Source organism: Ictidomys tridecemlineatus, chromosome 2 (assembly GCF_052094955.1).
Source record: "Ictidomys tridecemlineatus isolate mIctTri1 chromosome 2, mIctTri1.hap1, whole genome shotgun sequence".
NCBI lineage: Eukaryota > Metazoa > Chordata > Mammalia > Rodentia > Sciuridae > Ictidomys > Ictidomys tridecemlineatus.
In genome coordinates this window covers 182,761,917-182,781,718 of record NC_135478.1, presented here as the reverse complement: position 1 = coordinate 182,781,718, position 19,802 = coordinate 182,761,917, and the positions used below count along the sequence as shown (strand labels likewise).

Here is a 19,802-nt window from a genome sequence, read left to right as displayed (position 1 = left end):
AATACATCTCAATTGATGCACAAGTCCCAGACCTCTGAAAACATGAGGAAACAGGCAAACAAATCGCTCCCCCAAATATACCATCCCCCAACAAACAATCCTACAAATATGAAGTAGATCATATTCTTGTGAAAGAGTATAAAAAACTTATTATTAAATGTTCAAAAAATCAAAGATCTAAGTAATATATTAAGAAAGCAAACATATGAGATATAAGACCATTTCAATAAAGAGATAATGAAAAGAAATCAATCAGAACTCCTGAGATAAAAGACACAATGAATCAAATAAGCAATTCACTTGAAGGCATCACAAACAGATTAGATTGCACAGAAAACAGAACTTCAGGTCTTGATACAGGGTATATGAACTTGAACACTCAGTGTGCAATAAAGGAAAAAGAATAAAAGATCATGATCATAATATACAAGAACTCTGGAACTGCATCAAGAGAACAAATCTGAGAGTCACTGAAATAGAAGAGAACATGAAAATATAGGATAATGGCATTAAGAACATTTTCAATCAGACAGTAATAGAAAAATTTCCCCATATTAGAAATGAGACATGCAACTACAATAGGCATACAGGACCCATCATAACCAAATTATCTAAGAAAGAAAATAAGGAAAGACTATTAAAAGGTGCAAGAGAAAATTGTAAGGTCACATTTACAGGCAAACCAATAAGGCTTACCTCTGTCTCTTCAACTCAGATCCTAATGTCAAGAAGGTCTGGAATGAGATATTCCAAGCTCTAAAAGAAAACAATGCTACTCAAGATTGCTTTTGCTATATTCGGCAAAGCTATCTTTCAAAATCAATGAAAGAATGAAAACTTTCCATGAGGAAGAGAAACTAAAAGAATTTATGACTATTGGGCAATCATTACAAAGAATATGCAAAGATAAACTGAGCACAGCAGAACCCCAAAACCAACCCCAAAGCTCCCAAACTGATGAAGATCACTAGAGCAACCACCAACTAAATGAAAATCAATACAGAATAAAATATAGCAAATAAGCCAAAATGTTAGAAAAGTACAAACATATAAATAACAACATGGAATGTAGATAGTTTCAACTCCCCAATTAGCAGAGTGGATCAAAAACCAAGGTCCAACTTATGCTGTTTGCAAGATTCATTGGAAAAAACATTCACAGGCCGAAAGTAAAAGGATGGAAAAAATATTCCATGCAAATGGAGCCTGAAAACAAGAAGGGAATAGCTGTTCTCATATCTGATGAAACAGATCTGAAGCAAAAATTAAACAGAAGAGAACAAGAAAGCCACTACATAACTGAGAAGGGAACAATCCAACAAGATATAACAATAGTAAATCTATATGTCCCAAGGTTCCAGACAGACCCCAAACAATAATACGGGGTGATTTCAATACACCTTTATCACCAATAGACAGGAGATCCAAGCGCAAGATCAATAAAGATATCTTCAACCTAAATAACACTATAAATAACACTTTAAATCAACTAGACCTAGTAAGACATCTATAGAATATTTCATCCCAATATTTCATGTGAAAACCACTGAATTTACTTTCTTCTTAGCAATTCATGGAACCCTTTTCAAAACAGACCACATTCTAGGGTCACAATGTAAGTTAGGGTAAATACAAAAACACTGATATAATCTCATGCATCCTATCAGATCATAATGGAATGAAACTAGAAATTAACAGCAAGAAAATATTAAAAAATGTAAACATATGGAGATTGAACAATACTCTTTTAAATGAAGAATGGATCACAGAAAAATGAGAGAAGCAATCAAGAAATTCTCATAGATACAACATATCAAAATCTCTGAGACAATATGAAAGGGGTTTTAAGAGTAAAATTTATAGCACTGAGTGCCTATGTCAAAACAAAACAAAACAAAACAAAAAACTAGGTCCTAAATATCATACTTAAGACTATGTTCCACTTCAGGTCATTGAGGAAGTAAGAATAAATTAATTACAAAATCAGTAGAAGACAGGAAATAATTAATGAAATTGAAAATTAAAAAAATATAAAGGATCAATGCAATAAAGATTTAGTTCTTTGAAAAGATAAATAAGAGGAGCTGGAGATGTGGCTCAAGCAGTAGCGCGCTCGCCTGGCATGCATGCGGCCTGGGTTCAATCCTCAGCACCACATACAAAGATGTTGTGTTTGCCGAAAATTTAAAAAAAAAAAAATATTAAAATTCTCTCTCAAAAAAAATTAAAATAAAAGATAAATAAGATTGATAACCCTTAGTCAAACTAGCCAAAATATATAGAAAAGACTCAATAAACAAAATAAGACATGAAAAGGAGATATCATAAGACACTTTTGAAGACAATGACAAATTTCTAGACATACGCCACTTGTCCAAATTGAACCAGTAAGAAACAGAATAATATCCAGTAATTAAATTGAAACTGCAATTACAAGCCTTCTAACAAAGACTAGGCTGGGACCTGATGAATTCTCAACTGAGTTCCTACCATACCTTTAAGGAACTAGTCTTTCTCAAATTATTCCACAAAATTTAAAGGGAGGGAACATTTCCAAGTACATTCTATGGAGTCAGAATAACAGGCCAGGACCAGATAAATTCTCAACTGAGTTCTACTGTACCTTTAAGGAAGAACACACACCAGTCTTTCTGAAATTATTGCATGAAATTGAAAGGGAGGGAAGACTTCCAAATACATTCTATAGAGTCAGTATAACCCTCATACCAAAACCAGACAAAGACACACCAAGAAAAGAAAACTACAGACCAGCATCCCTAATAAACACAGATGCAAAAATCCTTAATAATATATTGGCAAGGGCTGAGGTTGTAGCTCAATGGTAGAGCGCTTGCCTAGCATATGTCAGGTCCTGGGTTTGATCCTCAGCACCACATAAAAATAAATAAATAAAAATAAAGATACTGTGTCCATCTATAACTAAAAAAAAATCTTAAAAAAATATATTGGCAAACTGCATCCAAAAACACATAAAGAAGATAATACACCATGATCAAGTGGTTCTCCTTCTAAGTATGCAAAGGTTGGTTTAATTTAGGCAAATCAATAAAATGTAAAATCACCACATAAACAGAATTAAGGACAAAAATCATGATCATCTCAGTAGATGCAGAAAAGACCTTTGATAAAATATAGCAAACATTTGTGTTAAAAATGCTGGAGAAACTATGGATAAAAAGAACTTGTTTCAACATTATAAAAGCTTTATATAACAAGCCAAAGCCATCATCATTCAGAATGCAGAAAAACTGAAATAATTTCCTTCAAAATCAGGAACAAGAATGTCTCTCTCACCACTTCTATTCAATATAATTTTTGAAACTCTAGCAATCATACAAAAGGAGGAAATTAAAGAAATACAAATAGAAAAAGAAGTCAAACTATCACTATTTACTGATAATGATTTTATATTTAGAAAATCCAAAAATGAATAAAAAAAACCCACCAGAAAATTTCTAGAGCTGAAATGAATTCAGCAAAGTAGAAGGATACAGTATCAACCAACATTCATAAATGAACAGCTTTCATATACTCCAACAGTGATTCTGCTGAGAAAAAAATGAAAACTATCCCTCAAAATATACTACATGATAATTAATATAACCAAGGAAGCCAAAGATCACTACAATGAAAATTATAGAACAACAAAGAAAGAAATTAAAGATGACCTTAGAAAATGGAAAGACCTCTCATGTTCCTGGATAGACAGAATTAATATTGTCAAAATGCCCATATTACTAAAAGTAATAAATAGTTTCAATGCAATTCTCATCAAAATACCTATGACATTCTTCACAAAAACTAAAACTTAAAAAAAAAAAAAAAAGGCCTAAAATTCATTTGGAAGAATAAAGAGACCCAGAATAACCAAAGCAATCCTGAGCAAGGTCATTTACATTGAGGCATCACAACATCTGATCAATTATACCACAGAGTTATAGTTAAAAAACAAAACAAAACAAACACAGTATTGGCAACAAAACAGAAATGAAGTCCAACGGAATAGTACAGAAGACCCAGAAACAAACACACATACTTACAAACATCTGATACTTGACAAATGTGCCAAAAATACATGTTGGAGAAAAGATAGCCTTTTTAACAAATGGGCTATGAAAACTGAATATACATATGTACATAAATGAAACTAGATCCCTACCTCTCACCTTAAACAAAATCAAATCAAAGTGGATCAAAAACTTATGAATTAGACCAGAAACTTTGCAACAGCTTAAAGAAAACACAGGGTCAATAGTCCATCCTATCAGTGCAGACTCCAACTTCCTTAATAATATCCCTAAAATTCCTGAACAGAAAGGAAAGAATTAAGAATGTGAAGAGAGAGCCTACAGAATGAGAGAAAATCTTTGCCACCTACTCCTTTGACAGGGGATTAATATCTATAATATATAAAGAACTCAAAAAAATGACATAAATAAAAAGATATTTCTCAAAAGAAGAAATACAAATGGTCAAGAAATACATGAAAAAATGCTCAACATCTCTAACAATCAGGTAAATGTAATCAAAACTACCCAAAGATTTCATCTCACTCCAGTCTTTAATGGCAATTATCAAGAATATATAATAATAATAAATGTTGGCGAGGGTGTGGAGAAAAAGATATACTCATATATTGTTGGTGGGATTGCTAATTAGTATAACTATTCTGGAAAGCAGTATGGAGATGCTACAAAAAACCAGGAATGAAACCACGACATGACCCAGCTATTCCACTCCTTAATATTTATTAAAAAGAACTAAAATCAGTATATATGGTGAGAAAGCCACCTCAAATGTTTATAGCGCATAATTCACAAAGCCAAATTATGGAACCAGCCTAGATGCTCATCAAAAGATAAATGGATTAAGAAACAGTGGTGTATATATATTTACAATGAAGTTTTACTCAGTCATAAAGAAGAACGAAATTATGGCATTTGCTAACAAATGGATGAAAATGGAAAACATCATGCTAAGTGAAATATTCAAGCCAGAGTCAGAAAGAAGAGTTGAATGTTTTCTTTCAGAGCAAAATAAGGGAAAAAAAGGTAGAGGATCGGATATCATAAAGATATATGGAAGATCAGGAGTAGAAGAAAGGGATTGAGAGGGAGGAAGGAACAATGGGAAAGGGGAGAAAATGTGAAATAAATTTAACAAAATCACGCTATATGCATATATAAGCATACCAGAGGGAATTCCACCTTTATGTGTATTTACACAGCACCAATCAAAAATGAATAACAAGTGAAAGGAAGACCAGTAGAGAAGGATGACCAGTAGAGAAGAATGACCAGTAGAGTAGGATGTGGAAAGTGATGATGATTTGAATCATGATCTGACTCCCTCATGGCTGCAATGCACTAGGAACTTTTTGTGTGAAGGTGCAGGGCAAGATGGCCCAGTTGCAATGGTAACACCAGGAGAGGAGATTACATGCAAAGGCATGTAGCTCTTACCAGTGGAGGCCTTGAGCTCAGTCATCAAATCCCAGATATAGAATTCTGAGCATAATAAGATGACCCTAATGTCTCACAAGTACTGTAACCTTCAGATTGCCTGCTTTGCTGAAACTTTCCCACAAATAACCTTCTGATGAAACATTAAATAATAAATGTGCTGAGCTTGCTCTAGATCACTATTTCTTCATCAGAGAGCAGTGTTCCACTTAGCCCCACCTTTTGCTTTCTTTGTGTGTCTATTTGTCTTTTCTCCAATCCCCATCACACCTGGTCCAGCTTCTGAATTAATGGCCCAGATGTGAGAGGCCCAGGGAGTTGGTGCCCAAATAGGGACCGGACACAGAAGAACTTCAATGGTCAGATGAGGGGACACTCCTGAGGCCACGGTACCCCAACAAAGGTGAGGAACACAAGTTTATAGATGGGTGTAAAACATGGGACAACTAGAGATCCCTTTCTTTGGATCCTATGTTGCAATGCTTAAGACTATGTTTTCTTAGCTTCTGCTAGATGTTTATCTCTCTTAGGCTTGCATCTAAACTGCAGAAACTGGTTTAAGACAAAAGGAAAAAAGCATCCTTTTAAATCTCAAGCCACTAGGCTGGTTATCTTATCTCCTTTTCACACATCTTGCTTTCTTAACAAATTCCTCCCTAACACTACAGCACAGGGAGAAAAAATGGGATGCTCTCATACATATAATTTTTCTTTTCCTTAAAAATCTTTGAGGATTTCAGCACTGTAATCTGACCAAAGAGTAAACTCTGTTAACTACATTTGTATGATATCCACCAGAGTTTGGCTGCCCACCTGGCCCTAACTTTTTCTGTGTGTCTGTCTTTTCTTCATGATGGGGGCATCACCCCTCATCTGGTTTTTGAACTAATGGCCCCACTGAAAGCAGAGATGAGAGGACTGCAGCAGGCAGTAGGGGGAGGGAGCAGTGGAGGAAAAGGTATGGGAACCAGAACTGGTTATGGAGTAAATCAAATCAAAGTCATACACATGTATGACCTTCTCAAAATGAACCCAATTGTTATGTATAAGTAATTCTTTAATAAAAGAACAAAATAGAGCTATTAATTTAAAAATTATGTAACTTCTATACAGTAACAGAGTTCGGAAAATATTAAAGATCTGATTTCATGCACTCAGACCAAGAAAATACAAACTGAAAAATTTTCGTTAATACAAATTAAAATTTATGGAAATGCTGACAAGTCCCTTAGAGGGAATTTGTAAAACTGTGTTTATTTATGTTTAGTTCTCCCTCACTGACCCAAGTTAATATAAAATGTAATTTATTTTATACGGGATATTGAAAAAATGTTATGTGTAAAAAACAGTCACAAAATAATCAGTATAATTATTAGTAACAAAAACAACAGAGGTAGTTAGGCAAGAGTTTTTTTTCATATAAAACTTCAATAAAATTAAATTATACACAAAGCATAAGCTCCAACTCATATAGAAATAAAATTTTATTTTAGCATCTACACATTAGTTTGAGTATAGGGCAGAAAATCTCACTGGAAGTTATATTTGGAGACAGGATATATAAACTCAAGCTCCAATAAAAATCAACACAGCATAGCATGCATAATTTAGAATGCTAGGTCAAATAATATTCCACATACATACCACTCCATTGTGGTGGACCTATAGAACAGATTATTATGAGTTAATGGACTTCAAATGATTATATACATACTCAAAGAGATACACTGGAAGTCACATGTCTATTTATTTTTATAAATCTGATTATATAATTTTACAAATAAAGTGTCAAGGAGACTTTTCAAGACTTTTTTTCATACCTTTGAATATTAACTTACAATTATATACTCTACTTAGAAAAGATGGTAATAAATTGTAAATTTGCCTTTTTACTCTTCCTTTAAAAAGTCAAAAACCTGTCTTACATAAAATCAATCTTTGGTTTCTATAAGTTTCCAGATTGAAAGTCAGGTTCTTGCATATAATAATAAAAAAATTGTATTTCATTTTATTCCCAAAGCATTTTTCTTAATAATTCCAATGACATTTTGTAAATTAAATTAAATTTGTAAATTAAATCAAGAAAATGCCTTGCCTAATTCAGTGTTTCTGAAGCAGATAAAAAAAAAAAAAGCAGTAACAACTACAACAACAAAAATAACAAAAACAAAACAAAACAAAACAAAAACAAACAAAAAACTCAAACCCAATCTAGTTCATATGATCCACTTTTAGTTACAGGTATTCAGGTGAAAGAGAAGCCATGGGTATGGTCAAGTAATGTCAACAGTTACTTTATAAACTTAAAAATCCAAAAGGCTGAGAGATTCTGAGCATTATCAGAATGTATGGCAAGGTGGGTAGTAATAGTGAAGAAAGAATGCTGAGGAACACATGAGGGTTGTCAAGACCTTCCATCATTTGTACACTAGCAGTAACCATGACTGACCAAGAGCATTTTAAAAGAACAGTGGTGTTATGCCCAGGATTTATTTTTAAAAACTGACAGAATTTGGAAATCTAATTAACCTGCAAATAAAATACATAAACATCATGCTCATTTCAGTCAAATTAGCATCACTTATGAGTATTTACATGGATGTTTCCATGATAAGACTATAAGATGACTGTCATACTGAGAAATTATTTTATTTGCATTTTGCTGAAATAATTGCTAAGACACAACTAAACTATAAGGTGCTTTAAATATCAGATTTTGTAAACTGCTCTCAGGAACCAAAAGACAATTTTGTACTTTAGTCAAGAAAGAGTTTGCATTTTAAAATTAATAGTGTTTACATTATTTGTATTATGGAAATGCTTACATTATTGGTTAAGACAGTGATTATATTTAAAAAAGTACTACTTTTGAATTATAAGAAATACAACTTAAAGGAAGGATTCTCACGTATGTATATAGCTACCTACGATGAAACTGACCAATCTCAGAACATTCACAAGAAAAAAACAAATCCAAGCGCTTATATAGAAATAAAAGTTACCTTGCCTTCGTAGTTCATTTTTAACTGCTTCAACACCTCCTGTTTTTTCAATAAAGTCATATATAACTTTTGATGTTTCTCGGTCTTTAAGTTGTGCCTCTGAGATTCCACACAAATCAAAAAGATTCTTCAATTCTGGATCCAAATTATTCAGCTACAACAGATAACATAACTGCTAACTATGAAAATTAATTCAATTTTTTAAAAATAACCATGATAAAATGGAATACTCATCTGTATTATAATACTTGTACCCCAAAGACTCTGTATAGTACCCAACACAAATAAGTGTTCAATAAATGTTTGTAGAGTACAATGAAGCTACGTAACCAAAGATTATTGACCCCAATCACAAATATTTTTCTTCAAAATAATTTTTCCAAATACTAACTTTTGTTTCTTGGCAGTACTGGGAATTTAATCCCGGAGTGCTAAACTACCAGAGTTTTTCAATTTTTATTTTGAGATAGTTTTGCTAAATGCCAACGGTGGTCTTGAACTTGAAATCCTCTTGCCTTAGCCTACTGAGTCACTGTGATTACTAGAGCATGACACTGTGTCTGGCTCAACACCACAGCTTCACTTTCTTTATCCTCAAAGTACTATAAAATAAGGGATAATAAAAAGTGCCACATCTACACTGGGTTCGTTTCTCAGCACCTCATACAAATAAATAAAATAAAGGTCCATTGACAACTAAAAAATATTAAAAAAAATAGTGCCACATCTAGATAATTCCACAATTGAATATTCAGAATTCAATTATGCTAATTTCTAGTAATTTAGTACATATTCCCCTGAATTATCCCTTGGCAAAAATAACTTTCTTCCCTTGGCTTTCAAAGCATAAGTCTTCGCTTATTCAGTAAATAAAGTCCCAGAAGCATAAAGTTTTGTCTTCCAAGATTTGGTCATGAATTAGATAAAACAATATTATAGTTTCAAGGCTCAGTGGTTCAAATACATGAACACAACCACACTCAGAGATAGTAAAATATTAATTAAAAAAATCTAAAAAGGCTGTAACAGTCCTATTTTGAGTAATAATGAATATGGCTTAAAAAGACACTTACATCAAAGCCTGTATTTGGATCCCAGCCAACATGTCCAATATGCCTAAAGTAGAGAATTAAAAATGAAGCGTAGAAAAAAAATGCATAAAGGAATTGAAAACATAACAAGAATGAAATCAAATGCATCCTTTGAATTTTTGGCCTGCACTGATAGTTCTCATAGACTCAATAGTATTTTGGGAAGACCTATATACCAGGAGTTATGAAAGCAGGATTCCAGCCATGGCAGTGTAACAACTGAATCTTAATATTCTCAAACAATCTCTTTGAGCATCTATTTCTTCAACTGTCATATAAGAATATAAGAATCATGCATATGAGAAGATAGGAGTTTTGTAATGAGATAATAAAGTAATGCATATGAAAATGCTTAAAATATGATATATAAATATCAAAGGCTTCTTTTCCCCTCTAGACAATGCCTGCAAGCAATTTCCAAATAATATTTGTAGATCAGAGTGGGAAATCATCTTCATGTTCAAAAATTAGTTGAAATAACAAGTTTATCTAATTTTTCTTTTCTGATGGGTGAGAAACTAAATTAGTTGTAAGATTCACAGAATATATACTGAGGAAGTGTCTTCAAAATCTCCAACAAAATCTACAGCTTTTAAAATACAATGAATGCAAACATCCTGCCCTCCTCCAACCCAGCAAAAGAAAAAAAATCAGGAGCATCAATGATGAGTAAATCAAAAGTGAAAATAAGAACAAAAAAACTCTTACTGGAAGTTGCTTGGTGTTCCAATATCTGCCTTGGTTAACCTCTTCTTTTTAGCTTTTCCTTTCTTCTTTTCTTTGGTATGGGAGATGTTGTTGACTTGGGTACTATAAAATCTATTTGTTGTGATTTCTGGATTTTTTATATCAACTGTAGCCATAGGTAGATTGGGACCTACAAATAAAGTCAAAATAACATTAGAGAAATTTAATTTAACAAAATAATTCTATATAATCATAATTTATAAATTTAAATCTTTTTCTAAAGTAGAATCACTTCATTATTATAAATTAAATTTTAAGCCTGTATATACTGATGTTTTACAAATAAGAAGGTACTGCTTAAATTTCTAAAGCCTATAATTAATTCATAAACACTGTGGCATAGATGTATTATTTTACATCAAACTTCTATTTGTATAACATTAATTCTCAGGAAGAATATAAACTTCTATCAAATTAAATTTAATTGTTCTAATCACTTATATTTTGCCTATAATAGTCTCATAGTGAACACACTGCTCACTGGTAAGATGGTATATACAAAATAAATAACAAGGATAAAGAAAGTAAAAGAGGTATCTGCTTTGTTTTAAATTTAACAAAGAAGTCTAGTCTTACCACTTTGTTTCAACTTTATTAATCCTTGAGGAGAAAAGTACTTATAAAATCATTACTACCAATTTTTCCAAAACTGCCATATTTAAGTCCATTAATATTTTCCCTACCAGTACACATAGAGAGCATAAGTATCAAAAGCATATAGCTCAAAAACCTAAAATGGAAAAATTCTTAAAAACACATATGTTTTGCAAGGATCAACAGTTAAAATACCCTGGGCACTCCTGGATATTATCAGTAGCATTTTTAGGGGTGACACTAAGTGAGGTAGCACAAAGCTTGCCTTATAATTAAAAAACTATATTAATGGAATAATAGTCTGAATGTAATATATTCAATTAAAAACATGAATTTAAGTAAAGGTCAATAAATGTTCCTTAAACATCCCATTTCAATATACAATTCTCTAACAAAATCTCTAAGATCATTACATTAGTGACAACTTTCAAAATGTATAAACTACTATCACCATTTGTAGAAAAGGAGTTAACATAACACAACAAGGATGGCCTTTCACTGGCATCTGGGAAGTTGCATTTTGAAAACATTACCCCCATTCCCTAAAAGGGTGGGCTCATCATGTCTAAACTTTATGCTAACAAAGTGATGTAGGTTGAATATCTGCTTTCCCCTTTGGAGTCTAGAATCATGGTATGGCAGATGCCTATAGGACCAAACCCCACTAAAAGTCCCAGGCACTGAGTCTCTATCTAAATGAGCATTTTCTTAGGTAACATTTCACATATCCCAATTCATTGCTAACAGAATGAAGCACATCTCTTGAGACTTCACTGGGAGAACTCTTGGATACTTGTATTAGTTTCCTATGTACTTCATCCCATGTGTTGTCACCTTTGCTAATTTTTATATCTTTTCAGTGTAATGAATATCTGCAATAAGTATGACATATGTGGGTTCTTCTGGAGAATTACCAACCATGGGGATATTCTTGGGGATCTCCAAAACAATCATATAATGGCAAGTCGAAATTTCAAGAAATTATAGGCTAATGCATATCAAGTGATCACTCAATGGCAATTTGACTATAATTTATTAATTATGTTGAAAACCTTGAATGAACTGAATGCAAAGTTGTCTGTAAGAAAAATGTTTACCTACTTGGGTAAATTACATATAACCTATTTTCTCTTTCTCTCAACTCTACTATTTTTTAAAAATGAAATAGAACTTCAAAAAATTATAAATGCCATGTGTCCTTATCAGAGAAGCAAACAATATGAAAAAATGCATATTTTTAATATCACCAAAACTGAGTTATTTTCCATCAATAGTCAAAACGTATTTATATATAAATAATCTAAAAGTTTTATTTATAATTTCATTTAAAAAAATTCCATGGAATTTGCTGATATTGGCAAAAGTAAAGCAACTAATACCCAAAAAAGTGGAAGCTACTGAATAAAATAGATAAAAATCATTAAAAGTTTCCTTGGTGTCAAGGAATAATCTGAAAATAATGGCAATCAGAAGCAAAGGATAGGTGAATGATATGGAATGATCTGAAAGGCTGATTAAGTAGTAGACAAGGATTGTTGTTCACATATTTCAGCATTTGCTAAAGTTTCACAATACAGGACTCATTAAGAATACCCCAAATTTGAAGGTTAAAGGGTTGAAATGGTGACACAGAGACTTATCTAGTGATCTTTTCTCATTTTTCCCTTTCTGCCTGCTTTTTTTGATAACTTATCTATACCAACCAGTATCAGCAATACCACAGTAAGAGGCTACAAATTGTTTATTCTCTTATCTTTATATTCAATAGAATCTTTAAGAGTTCACTTAAGACAGACCTGTAAGTATCAGGTGCCATCTTTATTCCTACCACTTTTTCTGAAATAGAAATTCAAATAACAACTACAAGGGAAAAACCACTCACTACTAAAAGATAAAAGCAAAAGCTAATCATAATCATTTTTAAGGGAAAAAGATATTTTTGTTTCTTTGTTTATATAAAAGTGTTCTGTAATATTATGGATGACCTAAATGGTAATAGAGTAGGATAAAGTTAAATTTGATGGTTTAAATTACTCAAGCTAGTATTTTCTTTACTATGAAAATAAGTTAATATTCTTGTGAGCCTGATTTATAGCTTAGTAGCAAAAAGTAACTCAGTGGTCTCAGAAGAAGAACCAAGAATGAAGAGGACAGAACCAATAAAAGTGATGCGTAGAATGAATAACAATGTTTAACTCACACTACAGACAGACTGTGTTTCCCCTCCTCCTGTACCTCAAAAATGAATGAATTGTTAAGCATCTGCCAAGCAGTTATAAAGCTTTGGTGTAAGCTCTTTTGGCGTAATCTCTTTTAATTTCACTAGTACTGGTTAAAATATTATTTAAGTAAGTCTACTGAGAAAATTCCAGACTATAGAGATATATAAAAGTTAGTATAAATGTGAAATACAGAAAATTAGTTTTTCTATCTTTCATTTTATTTATGAAAACAAAAGACAGAAGACCAAGTAAGCTGTATGAAGTCACATAATTGGTGACAAAGCAAAGTAGGTGAACGTTGTTATTTCCATTACTTTTTAACTATTTCCCTTCTGTGCAAAAGTCACACTACAAGGAAACTGATAATATTAACTTTACAAATGTTGCCATAAATTATCAATTTATCAAATCTCAACTTGCAATCCAAAAATTCAACATTCATTAAATCTTTACATTTTGGAATTTAGGAAAATACTTTTGATACATTTAAGAGCTTAGGTACTTCATTATTTCTGCTGATAATAGCTATTTAGAGTGTGATGATATTAGGAAATAAGTTTAAATTGATTCTAAAGCCTAATTATGTTTCAAAAATGATATAAAAAAGAGATAATTTGTATAAGGCACAATCATATTAAAATATAGAGAAGATCTGGTATTAGATATTCAAGCCATTCTAGTAAAATTTAATTATTTCATTTTTGAAGTTAGACTCATATTAAGATCACCTACCAAGTAGTACATAATGGAAGAGCTGGGTTTTTTCCTCTCAAAAAGAACAATCAAATGATAAATCACCTCCTTCTGATTTAGGAAAACTGTCACAGGAAAAGGTTTTTAAATATTCTTGAGAACAGAAGATATTTCTACTTAATTTTAAATCTAAAGAAATAAACAAGTATCCTTTAATTATATAAAAAGCAGAGACTTGTCATCAATGTGAGAGAGTTGAAAAAACAGGTGGCCCAGAGGCCTCTGATGTCAAGCAGTCATGATGCTGAGAACAAATCACTGTAAAGTGCATAAGCTAAAATGTCAAATTGGCTAATGAAGTAAGGCATCAGTGAGGAAGACATGAAATTTCATTTTAGGAATATATGTAACTTCTACTCAAGTGTCTTTTAAATAATTACTCAAAATGATGTGGTAAACAGATCCTCTTAAATGACATTCTGTAACCAAGTTCCCCATGGACACTGCAAGGCATGTTTAAGGTGCCCAGCGCCATCTAGTGGAAGGCACCAAATGCAGTACAGTAGAAGCACTGCTGTAAAACAGCAAGACAATCTACTTGCTGAGCTGCAAGAATAAGAAAAAAGTATTGAAATATATTACCAATTATTTAGATCATCCTTTATTATACATGTGAAAAATTAATACCATATTTTAATATTTTTAAATAAAAGGTAACAATATTGGCAACACCTGCTGTGTAATTTGACCTCCTACAACATTTTTAAAAAATTTAAAAACCCCTTCATTTATTTAAAAAAAAAGTTGGGTCAGCTCATAGTGGAATAGGGAGGGGGAACATGGGAGGAATGGATGAATTCTAGATAGGAAAGAGGGGAGGGAGGGAATAGGAGGAGGCAGGGGATTAGCAAGAATGGTGAAATGTGATGAACATCATTATCCAAAGTACATGTATGAAGACATGAATTGCGCGTCAACCTACTTTATATACAACCAGAGATATGAAAAACTGTGGTATATATGTGTAATAAGAATTGTAATGCAAAAAAGTACATGTATAAAGACATGAATTGGTGTGAACATACTTTATATACAAAGATATGAAAAATTGTGCTCTATATGAGTAGTAAGGATTGTAATGCATTCTGCTGTCATGCATTAAAAAAAAATCAATTAAAAAAAGAAAAGAAAGAAGTTGGAGACCACTACATCAAAGGGTAAAAGCTATGTATCTAAATATTTAAAACCATGAGCAATTTGAGCAAAATACACTACTAATGAGTGACTCTCTTAGTTGGGATAACAAAATTGTGAGACACCATCAGCACATGAAGAACTTTTAAAGTTTATCCATGGAAATTAGATGTCTCTTCACAAATACATTTTGTATATAATGAAAATACTTACATTCTTTAATTATATGACTTGTACAATGTCTACACTTTAAAATCTCAAGTTGCTTTCTCCAAAGTTTTTAGATAGCACCACTAAGAAGTCTTCCCCACTATTAATGTATGTTCACCAAATGCAAAATAATTAATAAAACCACAGAGGTTAAAATACTGGGCACACATCAAAAAAAATTCTAATGCTGCATCAGAAGTTCACAAATGCCTCAGCTGTTCTGCTTCCTTTGCTTTTGCCATATACCAACTGTATATCTTCAGACATTTCCCCCCTTCTCTAGGTCTCCAATCACTTGAGGCAGAATCTTGCTCCAAAATTTTACTAGTTTTGTTACTTTGAGCAAGTTACTTATCTGTGCCTGTTTTTTCATCTATAGGAGTTATCTCAGAAGATGCCTGGTGTAAATGTTCATTAAACAGAAGCTGCTATTATTATTGTTGCCATTATCTTCATCATGACAACAAGTATTTATTAAGCACTATGTTAAATACTGTGATTATCTCATTTAAGTCCCAGAGCAGCCCTGTAAGTATTAATATTTCTATGAAACCCATGGTAAACACTACTGAAGGTTGTTAGCCAACAGAAAAATTAATAAGGTAAATAAAAAATTTAATAATGCAATTTTTAGTTTGTTTTTATATCAGGAAAAGAAATTTAAGAACAAAATCAGAAAGCAATTTATTTGCTTAAAAGAGAAACCTCAGGTTGGGGATGTATTTCAGTGATAGAGTATTTATCTAGCATGAGAGCAGCCCTGGTTCTAATTCCCAGCACCACAAAAAATAAAATTAACAAATAAAACAAACCTCAATAATTATCCAATAGTCACTATATAATAAAAAACTTTGTGTTATCTAAGTTTTTTCTTGAATAACCATTCTAGGTTCTAATGGGAAGTTGTGAGATGCTTTTTAAAAAGCAGCAGCTACATTCTCCACTGTAATAAAGGTTCCTTGGAGCAATGGTTCTTCAACTTCACAGGGGTCAGGAATTCCACTTAAATGTGGTAAAAGACATGGTTCCTCTCTCTTCAGAGAAAAGAACATAGACAAATTAATAAAACCACAGAGGTTAAAATTTAAAACATAATTTTAGGGAGGGTTTAAAATCCAGGATGAGAATCTACCCTAAAGGTCTGGGACCTTATCTTTCACATCTCTGATATTCAATATTCAAAGAAGCAAACAAATGAATTCATCATATTTCAAGTGTTCATTATCAAAGAGGGCTACAATTGTGTATGCAGGTACAATTATTTATAAACACTTCTTCATAGTAAGTATTCATTTTAAAAGGGGCTTCATGTACCATATAACAAATGTGAGATCTTTTTAAATAGGGAAAAAAATGATAAATCTTAAAGTAGGATATAAACAAATACAGTAAATGAAATTCAATGCCTTTACGGTAAGTATGGACAATAGTGTACAGTTTCTAAACTTGGCCAATTTCTGTGTATAGAATTAAGTATGAGCCACTTTCATTCTATGGTTTCTTCCTTCATGTTAGGAACAAAAACAACAACAAAAAACAAATAATAATACGTTTTCTCTCACCCGCCATTCATTAATTTCCAATAAGAACATAATTAATAGCATTTGATCACAGACACTAAATATCAGAAATTAAATGTATGGTACCATACAAGAATTAAAACTATAATTTAAAATCTTTTTAGTTAATAATTATGAAAGAGCTTACCATTTGGGGGGTCTCGTCTTTTCTCTGTTAGAAAATAAATTACAATATTATTAGACTTGTGTAACACAACATCAATATGAAAAATTAATCCATTTGAACTCTATTCCTAAATAGATGTGCAGATGGTTAAGGAATATTTTTCTGAAGAATATTTAAGCAAACATCTAAATAAAGTAAGAAAAGGAATAAGAGAGCCAAAATCGTGAGGTGGGAACAGCATGAGGGAACACCATGAAGACTGGAGAAAGCAAAGAGAATAGTGCAATGAGAAAAGTCAGGAGAGCCAGGGGCTGGATGGTGCAGGATCCCATTGTCCATGATTGAGGACTACAAAATTTAATTCTGTACATGACAGGAAGTTTTGCCCAAGAGTAGGGCAAGTGACATCATCCAATCTATGTCTAAAAATTTACTCTGGCTATACTATGGAAGAAACAGCAGAGGGATGGATGAAATAGCAGCAGGGGGACTAGCCAGGGACCTAGGTAGTCCATATGACAAGATAATGGACTGAATTAAGATGGTAATAGAAGTTGCAAGAAATGGTGAGATCCAGGACATATTTTAAGGTAGAGGGACTCTACCCATGGGACTCACTGTTAGAATTATGAGGGATCATGGAATGCCTGAGTGATAAAAGGGAGCATTTTATAGTGACAGGAAGAGAATCAAGTAGAAGAAACATTTCTGAGTGGGAATGTGGCTAGGATAGGGTTATGGATCAAGCACTTTGCTCAGGTAAAAGTGTGGCTATTCTGACACTTAACCTGAGTATAAACAGTCTGAGGCCCAGTGAGAGGTAAGAACCAAAAATCAAACTTTGGGAGCCCAAATATAGTTATTTTTCAAAACCATTGTACTACATGAAAGAACAAAGGGGAAAAGAATAGCCAGAGAACTTGGAGCACTGAGAAAGACCAGAAAAAAACACTGAAAACCTACTTCTTTGCATTCATATACCTATATACCAGGTTGGTTCAAACACTACTTAGGCTTTAAGAAAACCGAAAAGTGACTGAAGCATCTTAAATAAATGCAATTTCCACAGATTTACTAAGACTAAATTTTCTGTAATTTTAAGAAAAATGCCTGTAAATATTGATGCAATAAAATAATCAGTTTAAAAGTAACTGCAAACCAAAATCAATAAGAATTAATTGGTTGACAAGTTAAAAATTTTAGCAATGGGAATAGAAATGTATGATCTATCTGGTAATCTGATAAAGTTACTTTCTAAAACATTTAAAGTAATTAAAACCTTCTAAGTCAATGAACATCAATCTCCAGTTTCCAAGAATGATGTTATCTCTGCATACAAAGAAGAAATACTACTTAAATTTGTGAATGACACAAATATGGAAATAAAGAGAGAATCATAGAAGTTCAGAATGTTAAGTTCTAAGAAGCAATTACTTAAATATACAACACCATCCTGGCTTGAGAAGTATTAATATGAAAAAAGAGGGAAGTTTGGTTGAACAAAACAGAATAGGAGTTAATGTGAGAAATTTGCTAGAAATATCAGAACAGTGTTCAATCAAACTGAGGGATATTTTAGTATCAGAGTATTAGTGAGACTGCACTGGAGTATTGTGTTCAAGTATGTACCATATCGAGCAAACAATATCAAATCTATCGTGGAATCAAAGCACAGTACTTAGGATGGTAAGTCTATAACGATCATAGGAATATTTCAAGAATCTGGAATTGATTAAACTAAAGAAGAAAAGGTCTGAAGAGAACATGACAGCTTCCAAGATTAAGTAGCTATTGTGAAGAAAAGAAAATAGACTAATAGATTGCTCAACAAGTTGGACCCCACATGCCTAAGTTCAAGAGAGGTAAAGATGGAGTTAAAACAGCATGCAGGACCATCCAAAGATGACTCAGCTGCTTCCCTAATGTTATACTCTTTCTACGATGGAAATACTTTGCCTAAAAGTTGGGGACTATCTACAAGAAAATTCCTGTGTGAAATGAAAGACACCTTTAACTAATCTTACCAATTTCAAAATCAATTATTTTTAACACTTTTTTCCCCTCCTTTGTTTATATCAAAAATGTCATGTTTTGAGTGTAAGTAGCCCTACAGAGACCCTGGCCTAATATCAGAGCATGCTCCTGAAATAGGCACTGAACCATAATCATTTCCAAAATTGAGGTTACAGTATTATAGCATTAAATTCTTTCTTAGTATAGCAAAAAACAGTAAATGCTCTTGCCCCGAAGAGCCACAAAAAGTAGCAGGCCCCTAATAATTCTTCCACTGACTCAATGTAAAAAGAATAAGCAGGGCATGGTGGCACACACCTGTAATCTCAACAGCTCCAGAGGCTGAGGCAAGAGGATTGGGAGTTCAAAGCCAGCCTCAGCAAAAGCAAGGTGCTAAGCAACTCAGTGAGACCCTGTCTATAAATAAAATTAAAAACAGGGCTGGGGATGAGGCTCAGTAGTAGAAGGCCCCCGAGTTCACTCGCCCCCACCCCTGCAAAAACAAATGGTAACAGTGAAGCAACAACTTGGTTCATTTTATTTTCATTTTTACCTCACATTTGTCTTGGAACTAAAACTAAAAAACAATGAAGATATATAAAATGAAACACATGCTTTTACACTAATGTTTTCCAGAACCAATATGTTCCTTTCTCTTTGTATATTCCTTCTTACTGGTAAGAGATGAATATGATCATCTTCCAAATGATGTTAACATGTACCTCATGAAGTATGGACTTTTCAATACAATACAATAAGGGTGTAGCTAGTTTTGAGCGAATTTGTCAGTCTCAACTCCCAAGTTATCCTTCTTAAAAGTGATCTACTTAATAGGAAGATGTTAGAGAGGATCATTTTTCCTAACCA

General features: G+C 32.6%; 1 protein-coding gene across 1 annotated transcript in view; it reads right to left on the bottom strand.

Moving 5' to 3' along the window:
* Wasl (WASP like actin nucleation promoting factor) overlaps positions 1-19,802 on the bottom strand; it is a 74,039-nt gene that overhangs the window by 14,462 nt on the left and 39,775 nt on the right. The window contains exons 5-8 of the mRNA XM_005333934.5: positions 16,944-16,967; positions 10,285-10,453; positions 9,559-9,601; positions 8,486-8,639 (exon numbers count right to left, since the gene is read on the bottom strand). Coding sequence (XP_005333991.1) covers positions 8,486-8,639; positions 9,559-9,601; positions 10,285-10,453; positions 16,944-16,967 — 390 coding nt within the window. The remainder of the gene's footprint in view (positions 1-8,485; positions 8,640-9,558; positions 9,602-10,284; positions 10,454-16,943; positions 16,968-19,802) is intronic.